Genomic DNA, 21,688 nt, shown 5'->3' with positions numbered 1-21,688 from the left:
TTTATGTTCACACCACAGCTGAATTAGAGGAGGTACCTTAGGCAGGGGGTTGGAAATCTGTATTCCTTCTCAGAACGGTCCTTTTCTATTGGCTCGTACACCGTTGGAACACTAGCAGGGCAGAAAATCCTTACTACATGGTCGTGGACGACAGACACGGGGTCAATAAGCAGGTCCAACTGCGAAGACCGAAGCATGTTTTTTCTTAACAGTTCTGAACCTAATCTGTCTTCAAGCTTCAGGCTACTATCCATATCTCGCAGGGGATCATCAGTTCAGAATGTTGCAACCTAGTCGATTTTTGTTTAATAGTGTTTAGCGTGTCAACACTGGATACTAATTGAACGATTAATGACTCGCTACAGGTTGTCTTGAAATACCCACTTTATGCGACAAATAACAACGCCATACGTTTACATTATAAATTGAAAGCTAATATTACACTTTTCATTTAATTTTGTAGCTGATTGTCGTGCGTAGCAGCCTCCACCTTTTGTCTCCTTTTTTCTCGCATCTTTTCCTTTGGAGTTCCTCCCCCTGCGGCGCTGGGCGGAGTTTCCTACCGAACTAGACGCTCCTTTTGTCGGATCCGTTTCGACTTGACTCCCCGGGGTTGACGGCTTAAAAAATACACTTTAACCAACCAAAAATTATTACCGCGAATACTTATTAGTGTCATACCAACGCTGGTGTCAAACTGTCACAGAAGGTGAGTGTTTGTTTGTCTTCGGAAGAAGATATAAGCCATTTTCAAATCGTTCCTCCCCGAGTCTTTGTAACACTCATGGCGGCTGTTCAGTGTGAGCTCTTGGGCGAGAGCAAGTAGACGAGCCCGCTTTCGAATGCAACCTAGCATATTTCAGCTATTTAAGTAGTTAAATACCTTATTTCTTGTCAATTTTATAATTTTATTTAGCGATAACCTCATACGAATAAAGCCATTTTTGATTAATGTCACGTTTTTGTTAAATCAGACAGCTAAATACTGCGATTCCGTGACAAAATACACGTGCAAGCTAGCATACACATAGACTAGACTGATAATTTGACATTGCACTTGGGTTTCGTGGCTGCCTTTCAAAAGCATGTCACCTTTTTGATTACATTTTATTTAAAAAAAAAACATGTTGATGTAGCTAAAATTCGTGCAGCGGATGCTACGTTTAATGTCCTGCCGGAATTAGGGCGCCATTACGGGGTAGCTAACAAATAGCCTACCGCTCAGTAACCACACTAAACTTGACAAGAAAGTAACTATCTCGGACAATGCTATTAAGACCATTATTTCTATCCAAATGGGATATTGTGCACTGTACGTTTATATAGTTTAGGTTTGTTATTTCAGCCAAATTAACTTATATTTGGGTCGTAGTCAACTACCTACTAAAACAAGTTGTTTGGTTATGAAAACTTTGTCATGCACATTATATCTTCGATGAGTGTAGTAAATAAACCTTAGTTGAGGATTCCCAAGTTTGACCTTGTGAGCGGGCCATAATGACACTTTATGCTACACCGAGAAAGCAGCGCCTCGGTCGGATGCACAGCTGCGCCACCGCTCGGGCGAGGCGGACGGGGAAGGCGCGTAGTTTCTGGCAGCTCTAGTCAGCCGCGCGCCACGGAATGTGTAATCCGTTCCCAACATTAGAGGATCCAATTTTCCCTGGGACGACCGCATGACATTTCTGTTTAGGCGGAACTTTAACCTACTTCTAGTGAGGGCCATACGCTTCTTTAGCATATTAGGATATGACAATTTCTAATTTGCACATCATTTTTGGGGGCTTTCGTTTCAAAAGCTTGGAGCCTACCTTGGTGTAGCCTGCTACGTAATAGCAAAACAACAATAGCGACCATCGATAAGCAGTCGCGGTGCTCCCGACTAGTTTAAACCCGTATTGCAAGTGTAACCGAGGCTAAGATTAAACTCGTGGCTCACACTACCCATGTCCAGGGTTGTGACACTTACTGGGGCCAAGGGCTACACGTTGAGATCCCCATTACAAGGTGATAAGTGTTATAATTGAAAGCCTGCATCAGTGGCAGCCTTTGCTAAAAGCCTACATAGAAAGCATTTGTCAACCCACGCCACAGCGTTACACAAACAAGCAATATGGACCCCCATACCTGATCATTCAACGCGAGTTCAGTGACACACTGACACAGCAAGCATTAGTTGGAGTACACCAACACGATCAACAGCCATACTGCAAATAGCACATCATTCAAGCAGCATAGTAGCAGTACCATAGTAACCATAAGAGTAAACTGTATTTGACTTCATATTGGAATCAAAATAAATGTTTTTGACTCAATGCAGACTCAATGACATTGATTAAGTCCAACGAACTGTCTTATCAGAGTAAGATGATTAAAATTCTGATCTATTAAGGTTCTTAGGCAGTTTAAAATGGTGTCATTGGTGAAGTTAAGGGGAAGTAATGTAGCCTATGTATGTCCCCAGGGCAATATCTACTTATATACTTTTGAAGATCTTTCTCCTATAGAGATGGTTCACTGTTCCTGACTCATAAGTTTTGTCATACAGATCATTATAGTATCTCAATTGCATTTTGTGGCAAGGGTCTTGCGAGAGATGCCCAATATTTCATAACTTCCCTCTGAATGTAAGAACAGTCCGAGACAGCGAGCAAACCACTCTTTAAAGATGTACTTACCAGTAGCCCTGCTTCCCAGCAAGCAAAGATTTAGTAGTTCGGAAAATGTAATTATCAAATCTCAGGAACTTTTTAAAATTTTCATTTTCAAACAATGCCTGAGGAATCTGACCCTGAGTCTTTCACGGTGGCATGAAATGTGATATGTCATTTTGTGGCAAGGGAGTGACGGTTGTGTGGTTTCAGCCAGCTAGAGAGTCGGATAGTTGACCTGCACCGAGACGCTGCACCATGAACGGCAGCAGCAGCGCCGTGTCCTCGGCCTCCCAGGCTAGCCGGATAAAGACGGAGCCAGGTGAGCTGTGGACTACGGTACCACGTCGTCACTCACAAACAGATGTTCCATATGCGGCTATGTCTGTATTAAATGTGGTATCCCCACCACAATGATCTAGGTGTTAGAGCAACAGCAATTATTCATTCCACAAATTACTCAGTTAAAGGAAAGGTGTCAACAGTGATTGCCGTAAACATGACTAGTTTTACTGTCTTTTGTATTTTCTATGTGGAAAGATACCCACATACAAATATACCCACAATCCAACATGCTGTCATAATTTGGGGTGGTGGTTATGTCTTTTCTGTTTGTCTGTGCTTATGTGTTTTTTCTGTACCTATGTGCTTGTCTATGTTTGCTATTAATGTTTTAAATGCCAACAACCTGCAAGGGACTGCAGATGAAAATGAGCATGTGTGGCTAAATTGAGCATTTTAGTTCTCTGTAAACAATTTTTGTAATGGAAGACCATTACACCATGTTTAACAGGCTCTCACAGATTTGGACAGTCTTGTCCTGAAAGCATGTACTTAACCAGACAATAGGTTACACACTGGAGATCATATATACTCCTATAGATGCTTCAGTCTTGGGAACCCACAACCCCCCCAATCTTTCACACGTGGGATTGTGTATGTTTAAGAAAGACTGCCAATGAAAGTTGAGCTATGTTCTGACTGACCACCCTTCACTATGGGACTCGAGTATATTGGAATGTAGCCTGAATATCAAACATGATTGTTATTCAGGATTTTTCCTGCAGACTTGTTTGGAGGGCTCAAGTGCACCTCTATGACTCACTCTTCTCGTGTAGAGAAAGAAAAGTCCGGGGGTGGTATAGATTTTTTAGTTTTTTATCCAATTGAGCAAGATTTGGTCTGAATGTCCTAAAGTTTGAACTTCACTTTAGATGGTTACTTGAGGTCAAGATCATTGTTATGTTTATTATAAACTAAATTGATTTGTACATGGTATGTGTGTGTTTTGTGTACTCATGTGTCTGCATATTGTGTGTGTGTTTACCTGCCAGATGAGTGGAGTAAGGAAGAGTGTCTTACTCTATTGGAGAGGATCCGTAGCTTGCTGCCTGATTTGGATGGCATGAAGTACAAGACCACAGAGTCCCACTTTGACTGGGAGAAGGTCTGCTTTGGTGGTTTCACTAGTGACATGTGCAAACAAAAGTGGCAAAAGGTGTCAACAGAGGTAAACTAGAAGAAGTAATGTATATGTCACTACTGATGTTACAGGGAGGAAAAAAAGAGGAAGGGGAGAAAAAGCCCAAACTTTTTATTTATTGTTGGAACGTGTTTTTTTGTGTTCAGGTGCGCAAATATCGGACCATGACCGAGCTCATTGTTGATGCAATTGAGTATGTAAAGAACCCTTACAAAGGGAAGAAATTGAAGGTAATGAATACGAATTTCAAATGGTCATATCACATTGGCGTGTGCTCTTACAATTTGGTAACCTAGTTCTTCTGATGAAAGTATATAGAAGTGTTGCAGTGAACACAGTTGCAAATGTATTTTTGAAGTTGTCCAATGAACATCTGAATGACAACTGATGCTTTCCAACACCTCTAGACGCACCCTGACTTCCCAAAGAAGCCCCTCACGCCATATTTCCGTTTCTTCATGGAGAAACGAGCCAAGTATGCAAAGATTCACCCAGAGATGAGCAACTTGGACCTGACCAAAATTCTTTCGAAGAAATACAAGGAGCTCCCAGAGAAGAAAAAGGTTTGGCTTGACTAATTCTTTCTGATGTATTGTTACATCTATAGCCGGTATGTAAAGATTGATTTGGATTATTTATGATGCATATGTGGTGTAGAAATTGCTCCCCACCTATACTTTCAGTTTAATTTAGAATCAGAATCAGAATCAGAAAGGGATTTATTCGCCATGAAAGTTTGCACAGACAAGGAATTTGCTTTGGCAGGAAGGTGCATACAATAAACATATACCTAAAATTTAAATATGTGGACTAACTATACTAAGGGTACATAGACTAGCAGTACTAAGTGGAATAAATATAAGTTGCCGTAAATTACAATATAAAAATACAAATATTACAAAAAATACAAATGTACAAGATACCATGTTGTGGTGCAGTGCAAAAGCAGAGTGTTTTAAGCAATAAGTCAATAAAGTATGTCTAGATCTGTATGGAGGAGTCAGCAGGCTCTAAATGAGCAGCAAAGCAAGCCTGATGTTACAGATAGTGATACTATACCTGGTTTGTTTCATCTTTTATAAATGTAATGTATTATTTGTTCCCAACAGCAAAAATACATTACAGAATTTCAAAGAGAGAAGGAGTCCTTTGAGAAGAATATGGCACGTTTTAAGTAAGAATTATTTTAAATATTATTTTTAATTCATTTATATCAATAACAACAAATATGGGTCTCAAAGGAAGCATATGTCACTCTGACCGTCAGAGAGGACCATCCAGAGCTGATAGAAGAGAGAAAGAAATCAGACCTCCCCGAGAAGCCCAAAACACCCCAGCAACTGTGGTACAACCATGAAAAGAAAACCTACATGAAGCTACACCCAGAGGTAAGTTTTGCCTGAGGAAAAAAAGGGTCTTGCTTGATTTACTTAAAGGCAGAGCAGCCTTTACATATCAATACCATTTTAGTTCACCCTTTTACCGGAGAGAAAAAAACACATGGACACAAATCACAGCAAATTCTCTAATCATGGACTTGACTATCCTTGACCGCCTCTCCCTGACCCTTTATAAGAAAATGTCCATTTGAATCAGCTAAAGTAATGAATGATAATAATTAACAGTCCTCTGGGCTTGCCAGGTGAGCCAGAAGGAGCTCAAGGAAGCACTGAGACGACAGTGGTCCCAGCTCTCAGACAAGAAGAGACTTAAATGGATCAGCAAGGCCCTGGAACTACAGAAAGACTATGAGGTAAGGACTAAAATATTCAAACATATACATAAAAAGATGAAAAACAATACAGATGGCTATAGCAGTCCTGGGTCAATACAGACATGAATCAGTGTTAAACACTCCAGTCCATAAGTATTTGGACAGTGACACTGTTTTTTCTTTAGACTGTGTACTCCAGCATATTAGGTTGAATGTAATAAAACATAATTCAGGACATTACTGTGCCGACCGATTTGCAGGAAAACTGTTAGCTGGCCAACCTGCTTAACTTGATAGCCAAAAGCATTGGTAGAACAATTTAGTAAGATTGCTCAGCCTTCATATTCTTTTTGGTTACTGTGCCTCTGGTCAGGGTGTCTCTGACCCAACCTCTGTCTGTCTCTGCAGGGGAGCATGAGAGCCTATCATTTAGCTCACCCAGAAGTAAATTCAGACGAGCATGTTAAGTCCGTCCTCACCAAAGCAGAGCGCCAGCTCAAGGACAAGTTTGACGGCAGACCCACTAAACCTCCACCGTAAGTCTTGGTGCTAAATATGCAGATGGATCACCGTGGTTGTGGAGTGATTAAATTGTCAGTAATACAAATAATGAATGTCCCGGTGCTATTAACACATGATTGGATTATGAAAACCAACTTGGTTGTCCAATCGGATCCCACCATACATATAAGTGCTGTTGTTGAATACCATAGTGACCGTAGCTCATTTTGAATCCGTAGGAACGGCTACTCCTTGTACTGCGCTGAGCTAATGGTGAACATGAAGGATGTTCCCAGCACTGAGCGCATGGTGCTGTGCAGCAAGCAATGGAAGATGATGACGCAAAAAGAGAAAGATATGTTTCAGAAGCGCTGTGAACAGGTCAGACTTAACAAGTTTTGCATTCTTAAATCTTGTAAGTTCTTGGGTTGACTTCCATGACTGAATATGATAATACTGAAAAACTATATTTCCCCCCACCCCACCACTGTTTGCCTACAGAAAAAGAAGCAGTATGACATTGACCTGCAGAGATTTCTAGAAGTTAGTAGAAGAATTAATACATTTCTGGCAAAAAATATTAGATTTAAATATACATACATATACCTTCAGTACATGAGGGTAAATGTTGCTGCTTCCACAGAGTCTCCCAGAGGAAGAGAGGGACCGAGTACTAACAGAGGAGAAGCTGGGGGGGTCACGGTTGGGTATGGGGGCTGCGGGCAGCCCTCACAGAGCCAAATCCCCCTCCTCCAAGGTGGGTCTCAAAAAAGTCCAGGTATGTCAAGCTCTTCAGTCTTTGGGAATGTTGGGTTCTAAGGCAAGCAATGTCACATATCACGTGAAAGGGATCAGTCAACTGTGGATGCTTAGTTTTCAGCTGTCTAGAAATATAAAGTGTTTCCTCTTGGTACAATGCAAGCTGAGCTGTCACTAGACCTACCAGGAAATGTTAATGCTTGTCACCTGTTCTGCAACCAACATGCAGAGATGGTCAACATTATTCTTTGCGGATGATTCTCTCTTTGTAGGAGCGTTGTCCTGAGCTGGAGACGTGGGCACATGCTGCTGTACCAAACAAACGGGACAGCAAGAAAAGAACTAAACTCCCAGAGACACCCAAGACGGCCGAGGAGATGTGGCAGCAGAGTGTAATCGGAGACTACATGGCAAAGTATAGGGTGAGAGAGGGTGTGAGATTCGGAAACCGACAGGGCTCAATACAACTTTAGAATCGCCCTGCTATATCTTCATTTTATTTGAGCACTTCACTTCAGTTGCCAACACCGTCAAGGGGGTGAGAAGATAACCAGCACACAAAAAGAAATAGCCGTAAGCCTTTTTCGGTTGTCCATCTGAGTGCTTATGTTTCCCCTGTTTGATACAGAGCGACAGGAAGAAGGCTCAGAGTGCCATGGAGGCAGCCTGGAAGGCTATGGAGAAGAAGGAGAAGATCCCATGGATCAAGAAGGCGGCTGAGGACCAGAAGCGATACGAGGTTCAGTACCGGCCCGTGGTCAGTGACCAGACGTTTTGACCACTGTCTTCTCCAGTGTGCTGAAGAAATGTCAAAATGTTGGTCGCCTGTCCCTCCCTCCTCCCACTCGCACCGCCCCGTGGCCATCCTCCTCTCGACGCTCTCTCTCCCTCCCCCTCCCTTGGATGCATTTCCCTCCCACTTTTCTCCTGCATCTGTTTCCAACCATTGCACCACGTCTTGACATTATCTGGGTACACGCTAGTTTGTTGTATATGTATGTGATACAAGTATGTTCGACTGTTCATGAATTAAGGGATTTGTCTGTATCACTTGCAGTGTCATTAACCTCATGCATTGTGACGTGTGTGTGTGTGTGTGTGCTTCTACTGTGTCAGTCCCATAAATACATTGTTGTACCCCCAGAGGGAGCTGTTGGAGATGAGGACGCCCCCGCCTGGACAAGGACAGAGGAAACCGAAATTTGACGGGGAGCCCAAGAAGCCACCAGTGTAAGTGAACAAACATACTTTACCACTTTGGCTGTTAAGTATTCACTCTCACAAAGTTGTTTCCCCCTTTTTGTCTCATACATAACAACTTACCCATGTCTTTTGTTTTCGAACAGCTTTTACTTTCTCACTACTCCAGTGTGTTTGGCCCTCCAGTGTAAACAGTCTAGCCTTCAACAAATTGTAGCCATAAATGAGTGTACTTCAGCGTAAAGGGACGTTGTTTCTGGACTCATCTCTGCTCCTCCCCTGTAGGAGTGGCTACCAGATGTTCTCTCAGGAGCTGCTGACCAACGGAGAACTCAACCACTTCAGCTTGAAGGAACGCATGGTGGAGATCGGAAAACGCTGGCACAAGCTCAGCCAGAGCCAGAAGGACAAGTACAAGAAGCTGGTGGAGGAGCAGCAGATTGAGTACAAGGCTGAGCTGGAAGCCTGGGTCAAGGTAGGCCAGATATTGACCTACACATCAAAATATCAACTCACTTTTCACCTTGTTGTTGATCTTATGCATATCAACATTGGGTAGATGTAGAGTAAGGTGAGAAGGATGTTAAAGGCCAAATACAATTAGCAGCTCGGTTTGTCTGCTTACGACAGACAAAATAAAGACGCCTATCGAAATGAATGAAATTAATTGAGGTTAGGGTCCTGTTTATTTGAACTAGAATGTGACTGTTTCCATTTCCCCATGTTAGTTCATTTATGCCTTTTTATTCTGGTTCGTCCCTTAGTCTCTCTCTCCTAATGAACGGGCAGTTTATAAAGAGTTCTCCACCACGGTGAGTAACTGTGCACTCTCCTCACAATATGGCCACATTTAACGTATAACCTTTGTAGTTGTGTTCAGACCCCCGGCAATAATTTGTTTTATACTATTTATATAAGTAGTTGTGACCAAACATTACAACATTGCTGATACTGTATGACAAATTCCTCTTTACTGTTCCAGTTCTATGTTAACATACCATGATGAGTAGGGAAACCACACCCATACTGTGTGGAGGGTGGATTGTTTCATGCGTTATGCATATTTAACATTCTGTGTATGTGCCAGTCCTCCCCAGTTAAACAAAGTTAACCTAACTGTTGCAACAATAGCTTTGTTAATGACAATTGCTCAACTGACATTTTACACTCAGTAAACAAGTCAATAGTGTACGCAAATATTCTCCAGGGATTATGATCACCTACTGTACGTGTAAATGCATTACTTAGAATTGACAGTGCCTGTAAGATTGTCCAAAGTGAAATGGTGAAACTGTATGACTTAGTAGTTTTGAAGGGAGTACGTTTAGTATTATTTGTAAACCTATAGTTATCACAGACCAAGGTAAAAGGAAGAGCCCCCCAGGCTTCTATACAGCCCTCTTCCTACCCGACGTTTTTTATCCTGTGTTCATGTAGAAACGACGGACCACGACCAAAGCACGGGGACCAAGCGCCAAGATCCGTGTGACTGCCAAGGGGAAGGCGGTAGGTGCCAGAGCTGCAGCAACGGGGGTCGGGGTGGGCAAGCGGGCCATGGCGTACCGGGCCAAGGTAATAAACTGCTCATGCCGAGGCTCATTCTCTCATACACATGCACCCGTAGTCCTTTCATTCTTTTCAAATTTGCCATGCATCATCCAACACACTACTATACACACACACACACTGATCTTGGCGTGGGTGGCGCATGTGTAGATGATCATTAGGCATGTGTTCTTGGTGCTTGATGAATGTTAGAAAGCTCTGGATTGTGAAGTAGTACAGATTAAGTTACATATGGGCTCAGACCAATGCAACACACACACACGTTTGACTATTTGATGAAAATGGGTGACCCTGTGATTTCCAGCAGGACTCATCAGACTCTGATGATGACGATAAGACTGACTCATCCGATTCTGACGACGACGATGAATCTTCAGGTAGCACCGACAGCGACGATGATGAGGCAAGTTACCTGCTGTTTTGTGGTACATTAGAAACGAGAATTTTCCTTTTTAAGAGACTTTGGTTTTTGATAAGATCTCAGATCATGTATGAAAAATACGTTTTCTGTACTCAGAATGACGACGACGAAGATGACGACCAATCAGGAGACAGCAGTTCTTCCTCAGAGGACAGTAGTGATTCGGAGTCTGACTAGCCCTTGCCTGCACAAAGAGGAGGGGCTGTGCGGGACACGCCTCCTCGCAACTCATTTGTCCCGTCTTGACCAGAAGGTGGCGGTGACGTACCAGTGCTGGCCCGTGGGCTCTTCTCCCCCCCATTCCGACTAGAAGGAAACGCAGGGGGAAGGGGGGGAACAGAGGTGGAGGGAGATGGGAGATAGCAGCAAGCTTCTCCTCCTGATGACCCAGAGACTAAATCATTGACGGGACAATGTCTTGACTTTAAAAGGGGCTTAGTTACCTGTGTGTTCTAATGCATACATTTTTTTTAATGCCTTTATATAGGTGTAATTAAAAACGTGTTTTTTTGTGTTTTTTTTACACACAAAAAAAAAAAGGACATTTCGGAAGCAGTTAAAGCTTTTTGAATTTTTGGAACAATTGGTTTATACAGAGTTAGGCTGGAAAAGGCCGTATTGAGGTGTTCACTGCCGTTTTTTTGTCCTTTGTTCTTGCTGATAGCCAGCACAGAGGAAGGACTGTTGCTGCTTTCCCTCCATTTGAACATCTGACCCTCGATAATAAAAATGCACTTTTCTCTTGTATTCTCCCTGTGTGGTTTCTTTTTAGGCCTCACTGAAATGACTGGAAAACTGACATATTGAAATTTAAAACAAATCTTCAACCCCCACACATATTTGGTTGAGGTCCTTGTCACTGCAATAACTGCTGCCTTTTGCAGTATGTACCAGTTTGAGTGTTGCATGTTTATCCACAAATCTATCATTACCCTTTTACTAATCCCAAATGAGATCATCAGGCTTGACGCGTAGATACTGAGACCATAATATAAACAACAAAGTCTTATTCCTCTTTAAATTTTATATAGACATTTCAATATATAAACAAGCTCTCCCACCCTTTTCCCTTTACCCAGACATCTGTACACTTGCCCAACCTCTGAACCAGAGGAGTGAGACCAATTGTAATAAATAATCTGACACCTATGTGAACCACCTTTGTGTAGTACATTTATAGTGCTTTCTGTTCACAGGGCACCGCAAAGGCTTTTAGAATGCTATAGCCATTTTCAAGAGCCAATAGCTACTTAAACAAATGTAACACATTCACAATATTTTACTCACAGGTTGTTCAGGGTGGTAGCTTCACCATGTCTCCATGTCTCTCCTTGACCATGGGCTACACAGAAGACTTGCAGTATGCACTAAGCAAAGCAAATGCATTTAATAACAATGGAAGTGAATGAGACTGTCCCAAAACTCACCTTTGCTATGTGTGACACAACCTCTGGGGTGACCAAAGTAGACCTGGCCAAGTAAAATAAATAAATTTGGGGGAACCCTGGTTGATGAGACCTGCAACTCTGCCTCGCACCACCTCAATAGCCCCAGCTCAAACAGTTCACCATCATACAGAGTAGAGAGCTTATAATAAACATGTCCTATTACATTTCTGATGCAATCACCCAGCACACAAATCAGCCCCTTCAGCAGCGCAGTAAACAATCATCCCAAATTCTTCCTGGACACAGATACTTTCTAAATAAAGATGTCACCTGAGGACTTTTGGTGCCATGAGAGAAGCAGTGGGAGTGGACAGTGGAACTCCTTATATATGACACAGCAAAACAAAAACTGGGTAAAAGATCAATTGAGTAGCTCTTGCTTTACCAGTGCGGCATGTAACCTTATAAAAAATATATGCTTTTAAAGTATCACTTTACCCACATCCATTTCATCCAACCACTGATTTTGTCCACCGTCTTTCATCAACACTTCAGTGTTCCTATAGGTTTAAAATAATCTCAATAATTTGTTACTTAAAAAAAAAAAAAACATTATCTGCATATTATACCTTGTCCCCTTCTTCCAGAAGATGCTGCATGAGATCCAGAAGGGAAGTTGCAAAGTAGGATCAAAGTCATCCTGCTAATTTTTCAAAATACATAAAACAAATCAAAACAGTTGACTACTTAACACGTCCCACCCATATTTAAGTTTAGCTTCCTTTACAATACACAAAACCAAGAGCTGTATGTGATGATTTACTAAGTAATTCAACTCAAAAAATCTTTTTTACAACAGGTCTAGTTACCTGTCCCTGAAACCTTTTTACCCTGTACCTGACCCAAACACTGATGTCCCCAACGTGCATGACAGTGGAAATTAATGATACAAAAAGGGACAAATGTCCCCAAAATTCCATATTCAATATCTTAAACCCTATTGTAACACCAATCCAAAATCAAATCATTCCTATAAGAAATGTTCTTGATAAAATCTAATATGAGGATCTGCTACAAGTTTTTTTTTTTGGTTGACTTTTGAAAGACACTGGGCAATGGTGATAAGGTATATTATGAAAAGTACTATTGTGGCAATAACATTGATTTACACATGTATGGCAACATGCTACTAAACATATCAAGTGGAAAGTAACTATTTTTGACATGATTTTAGTGCCATTTGGATAAATTTTAGTTTTTAATTTAGTTAAAACAGTATTCCTCCCAGAAAAACATGTTTTTCCCCAATCCAACAAACACCCACTACACAATCACTCACACAAACAAGCAAGCACACAGTGAGTCATGTTGTCATAAGGGGATTTCCAGGAGTTTTTTGTTGAGGTACTGCTTCACCTCCTCTATACCATTAAGCTTCTCCAGCTCATGATAGGGCAGCTAGGGAAGACAAAAGAACACAACGGAACACAAATTGGTGTCGATGGAACACTTCAAGAAACTCTTAAAAACCTGTTCAATGGCAGTTTGACATTGAAATCTGAATTTCATTATGCTAAAAGTGAAAGGGTGTATGGGAATGACAGATGCTTAGTTTTTGTTGCTAGAATCTAGTTGTTCGAGGGCCAGAACTCACCTGTAGGATGATGTATCCTAGTAGGTTTAAGTGACGATCTCTCATGGCCCGTGAGCCCACCAAAACATCAGAGTTATGGCAGTAGTGCCATTTATCATTCACAGACATGATGACCCTGAAGAACACAAATGATATTTTAAAGTCCATTAACTCAACTGTCCAAAAGATTTAAGGTGTAAGCTACAAAGTAGGCTAGACAGGATCATTAAATAGGTATTAAGACGTATTGAACTTTGCTCAAGGAGATTATCGCCGAACGGAATTGAGTGTGAAACTGTAAAAAAAACGTACAAAAAAACATCACTTTAACATTTTCAAGTTGGAAAGCACATACTGACCTCTTGACCTGCCTCTGGTCTCCGGCTGCCCTCTCTTCATCAGTCCGATTAGCAGGATGAAGATGAAGTGGTGAGGTGGGCACTACATCCCCTTTCCCCCCTTCCGGATACGTCACCTCATCATAAAAGGCTGGTAGCTCACAGTCTGGCCTCTGGCTCCCTGGAATGACTGTCCGAGGCCCTCCATCATCCTCCAGTATCTTCCCTATGGAGAACTGGAAGAGGGAGTCTGAAGAGGAGGGTCCCCCGGTCCCAGAAACAACTGTCTGGGCTAATCCATCAGAGGGTGGGCTGCTCAGTGTGGAGCTATCCTGGCTTTCCAAAGAGTGCTCCTTGGCCAGGCTCGAGTAGTAGTCAGGCGTAGGCACGTAGTAGGGGTTGTAGTCCAGCGGCCCACCATTGGAGCCCACACTTGAGGCAGATGTGGCCGGGCCTCCTGCAGCAGTCCGCATGTGGTGGGACAAGAAGGCCACCGACTCGGGCCCTCCGCCAAGGACGTCCGTCGTGGGCCGCTGGTCACAAGACTCTTCTAACGAAGCAAAGGGGGAGAACTTCTGAAAGTCGGAGGAGAGGGCCGCCACAGAACCGGTCCCCTCTAGAGCCTTCGGCACGCCGCTAATTGTGGAAAGGCAGCCTGTGGAGACCACCCCCAAAGAGGCCACAGATGTCCTGATTGGGAGAACCCTCCCAGAACCATCAATCCACAGCAAAAAGTCTACAGAGGAATAGAGATAAAACAGACACTGGTAAGATAATCCATTATAACTGTCATGTACAGTTTGCCTCAAGTTATACATCTGAGGTACAATGACGACTTTTTGACACCTTTACAACAGTACAGATGGCAGATAACAGTACAGAATAGCATGTCAGGGATCTTTATGTACATCTCTGAGATATTTCCCCATACCTGTGTAATATCCTGGGGGCAGCACTTCATCCTGTTTGTAACCATGCTCTCCCACTAGCTGTCGCAGGGCTTCTGCAACAAGACCCTTGTAACTGACGAGACACATAAACAAACTGATTAACAACTCTATTTTGGAAATGTTGCTTAAGTAGAATTCCAAGTTTTATATATGTAGTATATATGCCATTGCCAACCATCAATTATATTGACTGAGGAGACCTTTCAGCTTTTTTCAGCACCTTCAAAAACAATGTTTAAACCCCTATTTTTCTATCTAATGTGAAAGTGTTCAAGTGCAAGAGATACATTTCGATTTTTGGGATAATTTCATTGAAAAGTGAACTTTAAAGGGCAATGCCGTTTCCATTTCCATGAATTACGACTCGGCAACAAGCATGTCTGCCATGTACAGAGGCCCTGCAACCACGGTCCCTTGTCCCCCCCCACAGTACCTGTATTTGCGGTTGACCTCGTCTGCGGTCAGAGCGTGGTCGAACATGAGCACCTTGTGCGTGTCTTGCAGTCTGGGTCCAGTGTAGTCCTGGTACTCCAGCTCCACCGCTGCATCCAGCAGGGACAGGTAGCGGCAAACAATGAGAGCGTAAGGGCTGTCTACAAAAAAACAGAGGTAACACTAAAAGTTTAAGAAAGATCCTTTTTTTTTTTTCGTCATGAAAGGAAATTTGCCTTGGATTCATACGGTGCCTGCAATGAAAATACAAATAACATATTTCATACATATGATACATACACAGGCTGTCACCCATATAAACGCAAGCACATAATACCTTCAAGACATGCTCAGACTGCTGTAGGTTTCCAAACAGGATTGCTGGAACATAATTGGCTGTAAAGTAGCGGACCGCTCCAAACATTTGTAATGGACATTCCGTGGGCACTGAACTGTCTGTTGCTAAACAACTCTCAGAGGACCTCATTAGTTTACACAACATGTTCATAGGGGACAAAAGGTTTATTCTTACCAATTGTACTTTTAATGTGTCGTTATTCTATTTTAATAAGTGCCAAATCAAGAGCATGCTTAGCTAACAAGTCTTACTGAAGGACTGCAGGTTGTTTACATCACATGCAGCTTGTTGAGTTTGTGTCTCTCTGTACTTTTAAGTACTCATATTTAGGTGCTATTTGTACTCACTTGTGACGTTGCTGATGAAGGCTGTGGAAAAAACCCTGTGTAGGACCAGGCCAGGGAAGTGGCCCAGCTGAAACAGGGACATAAGGATGTTGACAGTGGCCAGAGGTGAACTCAGAGCTTTCAGTTCAAGCACCACCTCCAGCTTGGAGAAGAACTGGGCCTCATTGGATGGCCGGTAGCTCATTCGACTGAAGGGGAACACCAGCTTCTGGATAACCTGGAGGGAGAATTAAACATTTTGGGGGGGATGTTCCAAGAGACTTTGTGCTGCCCTTCCTCACGAGCTCAGCATTTTACTATTGCCTTTTCTTCTTTTTCTACATACCATCTCTACCAGCCACATAAAAAAAAAAACTCCAACAGGTCTCCAACAAAATACAAGTCTCCACATTTACACACTGCCTCATCTACCCTTGCAATGGTACTGCTGCTAAAACATCTCATAATTCCTATTTGAAGTCATGTGAAAAGAAGGTTGAATAAATATAGGTCACCTTGCTGTCCAGATATTCACCCTTCTTGACTAGGAAGTTGGCAATGGTGTCAAGCAGGTGAGTGTCTCTTAACCGGTGGCGGGCAACATATTTGGCAATAAGGGCCATGGTGTATGGAGTGATGCTGTCCACCTTTTTAGGAAGCTCCTCTGTTGAGTGTTAAAATAGAAAGAAGTTATGAAAAGTAGGAAAACATACATTGTGAAGGACTTTGTAAACTGACCATATGACCATTCAAAGTCATTTATGATTAAAGCATCGTCTTTAAAGGAAAGTCCAGAATGATGCATACCAGCGAGGCTGTTGATGAACCTTTCCTGTCTGTTCTGGTAGAAGAGATGGGAGCTGAAGATGAGTTCCAGGCTCTTGTTGCTGGCCTCGCGAGCGCACGCTGCCAGCATCTCATCCAGCAGTGCCATCTCCTGGTCGCGAACTCCGCTGACGCTGGCTAGGGTGTGTTTGACCAGCCGCAAGATCTTCCTATGATACAAAGGGATTGTATTGAAGCGATATTCATTGCAAATCACTTTCAGCTACTTTAGTCATCCACTTAAAACCTGCAAAGGGATGTTTTTACCGTATGGGTTGCTAAATTCAAAACTAGATTATTTGAGTACTTAATTATTAGAATTACTATACTATTTGCAAGTTCACAATTGAAAGACTAACAAATACATAAAAGGTTAATCAATTGCGTTAGTATTCCAATGGGCAAGACTCCTGCATGCGTGCACAGCTCCATTTAAAAACTATGCTCGTGTTGGTCATGAACCCCCACCTGTTGACTAGCAGCTGTTCTGGGTTGGGGTGCACGGTGTCAACCTTGGTGCCTCCATTGGCAGCGTCCTGTGGGTTCAGCAAGCGCCACTTTAGGCGATAGTAAGAGAGCAGAAGAAAGAGGGTTTGTGGGTGGCGCTCTCGCTCCAGATTCTTCTCCAGGCCCACCAGGCAGGCCTCAGTAAGCGGGTGCTGGCTGCCAGGGTGAAGCTTCATGCTGGAGCTGAACACCATGGACACATCCTTCTGGTTGAACTGGTTGAGACGGGACTGGGATTCCACCTCCAGGACCTGCACCACTCGCAAATTACTGGGGAGACCTGGTGGTATAGAAGGAAATAAACTATAAATGAAATTCAAGATTATATTATAAGTAATACCATAATTACAGTTATTTAACTTATTTATTATCTAAACTTTTAAAGAGGCCCAATATTTTTCTCCTATCATTGTACTCAATAACATTGTAACAATTATATAACCTGCATTTAAAAACTTGTGAAGTCAAACCTGTAAAATGTTTCATTAACAATGATAGTCCTAATGTAATGAACTACAAATATCACCCACACTGGGTTTGTGACCATTTCCCTCTCCTGCAAGAGAAGGTATGCCATGTTGTTTCAGTGATGGACTTGGCTCATAGAATTTCCCCACATCAATTGATATGGCACACCAATTTGTGTATTTCCGACTATTCTGAATATGTATATATTATACACAGTATTATATCCGTTAATGACTCACCAAGAGCTGCAACGGCATAAAGACAGTTGACTATGCTGAAGTTGTCAAACTTGGCACAATCGTTTACGATGGCGTCACACAGAGTCTGGAAATCTTGGTGCTCCAGGATCTGTCGTCCGTTCCTCTCCGCCACCCCAGCTCCATCCCCTCCTCCCGCACTCGCACTGCCCCCTCCTGGAGAGGACGACCCAAAGGCCACCTCTGTGGCAGCTCCGCCCGTGCCTCCGCCAGTCTGCAGCAGCTGGCCAATCTTCTGCAACGCTATAGGGTAGTGGTTATGGGAGATCTTGCCTGGATTCTGGGTCACCCAGCGCAGCACCTCATCCGGCCGCCGCGAGCGCTCAATTAAGCGCTTCATGGTGAAGAAGGTGTCGTAGCTCATCTTCTCATGGATGAAGTTCCATGTCTTTTTCTTGCTGCTCATGCCGCCACTGTTGGCCCCGCCACTGCCTGTGCTGGCATAGTGGTGTAGGGGAGCGTGCTGCTGAAAGTGGGGATGCAGGGGCAAAGGGGGAGGTGGAGGAGGCGGGGCCAGGTGAGGAGGCTGCGTGTGTGGATGTGGGTGGTAATGATGCTGGTGGTGGCTGTGGAAGTGAGGCCCTCGGTGGGTATCCGGGCGGCCTTGGTAGAGAGGCGGGTATCTGGGGGGCGGAGCAGGAGCATGGAGATGGTGGTGGGCGTGGTGGTGAGGAGGCAGATGGTGATGGTGTGGGTGGTGCTGATGGTGGTTCTCCAGTATGGGAAGCCCTGCTCCAGACAGTCCTGGCCGGCGCGCTGGCTTCCCCCCAGCTCCGCCTCCTCCTCCTGCCGTGCTGTACAGGCGGGTGGCATACATGCCAGTGAGGGAGAGAGATGGGGCGCTGGGGAAGCAGGCGGGTCGCAGGTGAGGGAAGGCGAGGGGTAACAGGATGCTGCCACAGCTCAGGAGTCGCAAGCTGGAAGGCAGCCTCTGCATAGTACACCAGCCAGTCCACCTCTGAGATGCAACACACTAAACCTGCATAGGACAAAAAGGGGTGGAGAGAGAAAGGAGGTGAAGAAATGCTTGGGAGATAACTACAAATTTCTACTGAAAGAATATAATTTCATAGTAAATTCACTTCCCAGCCTAAATATTATGCATATTTTGCATGCATCGCAAACTGTGGCCTTAGTGACTTGTCCACACGCTATGGGACAGGGGTTTGGATGTACAGGGCGGGGCAGAGTCAGGTGGCTGAGTCAGGTGGCTGAGCGGTTAGGGAATCAGGGTAGTAATCTGAAGGTTGCCAGTTCGATTCCCGGCCGTGCAAAATGATGTTGTGTCCTTGGGCAAGGCACTTCACCCTACTTGCCTCAGGGGGAATGTCCCTGTACTTACTGTAAGTCGCTCTGGATAAGAGCATCTGCTAAATGACTAAATGTAAATGTAGGGTCTTGTTCAAAGCCAATTAGCCAGCAATGTTGGGAATATGGGACCACATTTATATATATGGGATCAACTAATCTCTGCTTGCAGTGACTTCAAAAAGTCTACCATCATCACTCTTGGTTTCCAATTAGCAGTTCAAGATATTAAAAAATGACCACAAGCTGTCTCATGAGAAGGACTTAAGACTATTGTAGTGTGACCTCCAGCCTATGTGCCAAATTGTTTAGTGTGCCTTGTCAAAACAAAGAAGTTGAGAAAGACAATTGCAACAATGTTTTAAGTCATGGACCAACTAAAGACAGAAAACCCTGTCAAGTGATGCTAGGTCTGCACTTTGGTGACATAACACAATGGTGTACATTGCACATAAAAAAGATACCCCTGGTTGCACAATGGTCACATCCCATGTAAGACAACAGATCTTACATAAGACTTCAATCTTGGTCAACAAGAATAGTATAGAGCAATTCTGGTTTGTAAAAATACAAATATGAATGATCTGGTGGAACTGGATCATACTACAATGGGGTTTCATATATACATCACCATGTCAAGAGGCAAATAAACTTGAAAAAAAAAAATCCTCAATTGAGAATGGATTATTTGATAATAATCTGATTTACTAAACCTAATGCAGCACATTAGACCAGGGGATAATATGTTTTCCTGGTACTGTATTTAAATTGTAAACTTGGACCTCCAGAATATAGGTCTCATTGCCTATTAATGTTGTTATTACAGATGACTGCCTCGATGACCCGGTGTCAAAACGTGTGCTATTAAGTGGGCGCCCTAAAGTGAATAATATTCATAATTTCGGATGCTTACATTTCACACGATAGATTACAACGTTGTACCATTGAAGGATGGTTGCATCAGTAACAGTAGCATGATCTGGCCTTTAATAAAAAAGTAAAATAACGAATATTTAATTGACTTGTATAATATAATAATTTGTCAGTAACGATTCAGTAGCTTGACCCCCAAAGCATTAGAGCTAAAAGTTGGCAGATACATACAACACCATCCATGCATAGATACAAAATTGGCATAGATAGAAAAATTGCATAGATACAACCATTGCTACGCTCTATTGGAAATTATTAGACAACCGGTATGGAAGGACTGTGTACTAGGGGGCGTGCATTTGGGAATAAATCGTGACGTGCCAAGGCCAGGGCAGCTAGGTTGGTAACTTGTTAAAGACAGGCGTTGGCTGAAGTAGGAAGCTACTTAACGATAACGAGCACAGCCACTTTGCGTAGTGTTAATCCAGCAAAATGTTGCTTTCTTCCGTTTTGATTGTCATTATTTTAAAGAGTTAAATGGTACCAACCATTTGGCCAAGGAAGGGCACAGACATATTTAGCTAGGCTAACGTAGATATAAAAAAATACCTAGTGATAGCTGTTATTAACATATTGTACTCACATGTCTGATGTCAGCTCAGCAGGCCAGAAAGTGGTGTCCAGGTGGCTGGAGTCACTTTAGCCAGCCGAGAGAAACCTGCTTTTCGGTGATCTTTAGACCTCAAATTATAATCTAGCTTGTCTGACCCCTTAGCTAGTTAGGCTAGCTACTGTAGCTTCTAGTGAAATTGTACTAGACTCGCTCTAGCTGTCCTCTCGGCCAAGCTATCTTACTTGTAGCAGCTAGCTAGCTAGTTACTGTACTCAAGCACAGTGCTATTACTAAATTGTCACTCATTGGCATGGTTTTTATCCAAAGTAAAGTCTACAGCTTGATTGTCTTTGCACGCCAAGAGGTTCATTCCTAGTTGTTAACTGACAGCATTTCTTCAAAAGTAGTATCGTTCGATCCCCCGTCCTTACCTCTCCGCATCCGACATTTCCCTTTCTCAGTGGTTTTTTCATGTCTATTGCTGGGGGAAAAGAAACGTTGAAAGTGCATCACCGCCACCTACTGCCTAGGAGCGAAAGAGGGTACGTTCTATGCTGAATCCTGACATGAACCAATAAGGGTGTTTCAGTCTCCGACTCTTGTTTTTACACAACTGAGGAATGATTCAAAGAAGCCCCTCGACATGACCTCGCTCTGAGTCTGACCTGCAACAGTATGCTAAGGCTTTAGAGTGAGATATAGGATTTTTTTCTAATATGTTTGGAAATGAAATTCACGATGTTGTCCTTGGAAGAAATTAGAAACTAGTAAATGAAAATATTGAACGGTATACTGTCCTGCATACTATGCCAAAAAAGATGCACTAGTTTGACCACCAATTTATTTGGTGAGGATGACGGAACATATGCTACAATATTCATCCTTAATTGCAATTTTGTACGTATTATTCCTTGACATCAGATTATTCTTGGTGCTCCTGCCAATAGACCCATAACACAATTGTTCCTCAGGTAGCCTACACTTTGCAGCAGTCTTATAACCAGACACATGATCCTTTAATCATCGGAGACTGGTCTGCATCTTTAATGCAAATGGTCCATGATGACGGGTTTTGTAATGCTCTGCCTAGGGCCAATCCAGCGAAGAAGTAAACTAG

The 21,688-nt window shown here is 43.0% G+C and overlaps 2 protein-coding genes across 9 annotated transcripts; one reads left to right on the top strand and one right to left on the bottom strand.

Annotated features, from left to right (window-relative positions):
* Window positions 1–542: 542 nt before the first annotated feature.
* ubtfl (upstream binding transcription factor, like) lies at window positions 543–11,040 on the top strand. Of its 8 annotated transcripts, none has more exons than XM_067253323.1 (20): window positions 543–715; window positions 2,873–2,973; window positions 3,986–4,161; window positions 4,281–4,364; window positions 4,542–4,697; window positions 5,244–5,308; window positions 5,402–5,522; window positions 5,777–5,887; window positions 6,257–6,384; window positions 6,589–6,730; window positions 6,851–6,892; window positions 6,993–7,106; window positions 7,381–7,530; window positions 7,737–7,847; window positions 8,253–8,338; window positions 8,594–8,783; window positions 9,073–9,120; window positions 9,746–9,880; window positions 10,179–10,277; window positions 10,392–11,040. In XM_067253323.1, exons 2-20 carry the CDS (start codon window positions 2,910–2,912, stop codon window positions 10,470–10,472), a joined length of 2,103 nt encoding a protein of 700 aa, XP_067109424.1. In that variant the 5' UTR covers window positions 543–715; window positions 2,873–2,909; the 3' UTR covers window positions 10,473–11,040. The 8 variants fall into 8 exon arrangements, with proteins under 8 accessions (XP_067109424.1, XP_067109422.1, XP_067109425.1 ...); XM_067253321.1 differs by having other exon boundaries at window positions 7,737–7,865; XM_067253324.1 differs by having other exon boundaries at window positions 6,993–7,127; window positions 7,737–7,865; window positions 9,746–9,814; window positions 10,182–10,277.
* A 267-nt stretch (window positions 11,041–11,307) lies between these two features.
* On the bottom strand, window positions 11,308–21,012 carry fastk (Fas-activated serine/threonine kinase). The gene is made up of 11 exons (XM_067253816.1): window positions 20,602–21,012; window positions 17,760–18,756; window positions 17,014–17,332; window positions 16,528–16,715; window positions 16,236–16,384; window positions 15,742–15,958; window positions 15,038–15,197; window positions 14,586–14,677; window positions 13,676–14,390; window positions 13,338–13,452; window positions 11,308–13,141 (listed from the first exon to the last, which is right to left on the bottom strand). Exons 2-11 carry the CDS (start codon window positions 18,712–18,714, stop codon window positions 13,055–13,057), a joined length of 2,997 nt encoding a protein of 998 aa, XP_067109917.1. The 5' UTR covers window positions 18,715–18,756; window positions 20,602–21,012; the 3' UTR covers window positions 11,308–13,054.
* Window positions 21,013–21,688: the final 676 nt, after the last annotated feature.

The sequence above is a fragment of the Osmerus mordax genome, chromosome 16, assembly GCF_038355195.1.
Source record: "Osmerus mordax isolate fOsmMor3 chromosome 16, fOsmMor3.pri, whole genome shotgun sequence".
Taxonomy (NCBI): domain Eukaryota; kingdom Metazoa; phylum Chordata; class Actinopteri; order Osmeriformes; family Osmeridae; genus Osmerus; species Osmerus mordax.
The sequence above is the reverse complement of the archived record's forward strand: the minus strand, read 5'-3'. Positions and strand labels throughout refer to the sequence as shown.

Bases quoted from the DNA above. Each gene is read 5' to 3' on its own strand.
- fastk (XM_067253816.1), bottom strand. From the start codon at position 18,714: ATGCAGAGGCTGCCTTCCAGCTTGCGACTCCTGAGCTGTGGCAGCATC. The intron at 15,959-16,235 runs GTGACCTATATT...TTCTCCCTCCAG, and splicing joins GTGAATATCTGGACAGCAAG to GTTATCCAGAAGCTGGTGTT. The intron at 14,678-15,037 runs GTACTGTGGGGG...GTGTCTCGTCAG, and splicing joins GAGGTCAACCGCAAATACAG to TTACAAGGGTCTTGTTGCAG.
- ubtfl (XM_067253318.1), top strand. From the start codon at position 2,910: ATGAACGGCAGCAGCAGCGCCGTGTCCTCGGCCTCCCAGGCTAGCCGG. The intron at 5,523-5,776 runs GTAAGTTTTGCC...TGGGCTTGCCAG, and splicing joins ACATGAAGCTACACCCAGAG to GTGAGCCAGAAGGAGCTCAA. The intron at 6,893-6,992 runs GTTAGTAGAAGA...CTGCTTCCACAG, and splicing joins ACCTGCAGAGATTTCTAGAA to AGTCTCCCAGAGGAAGAGAG.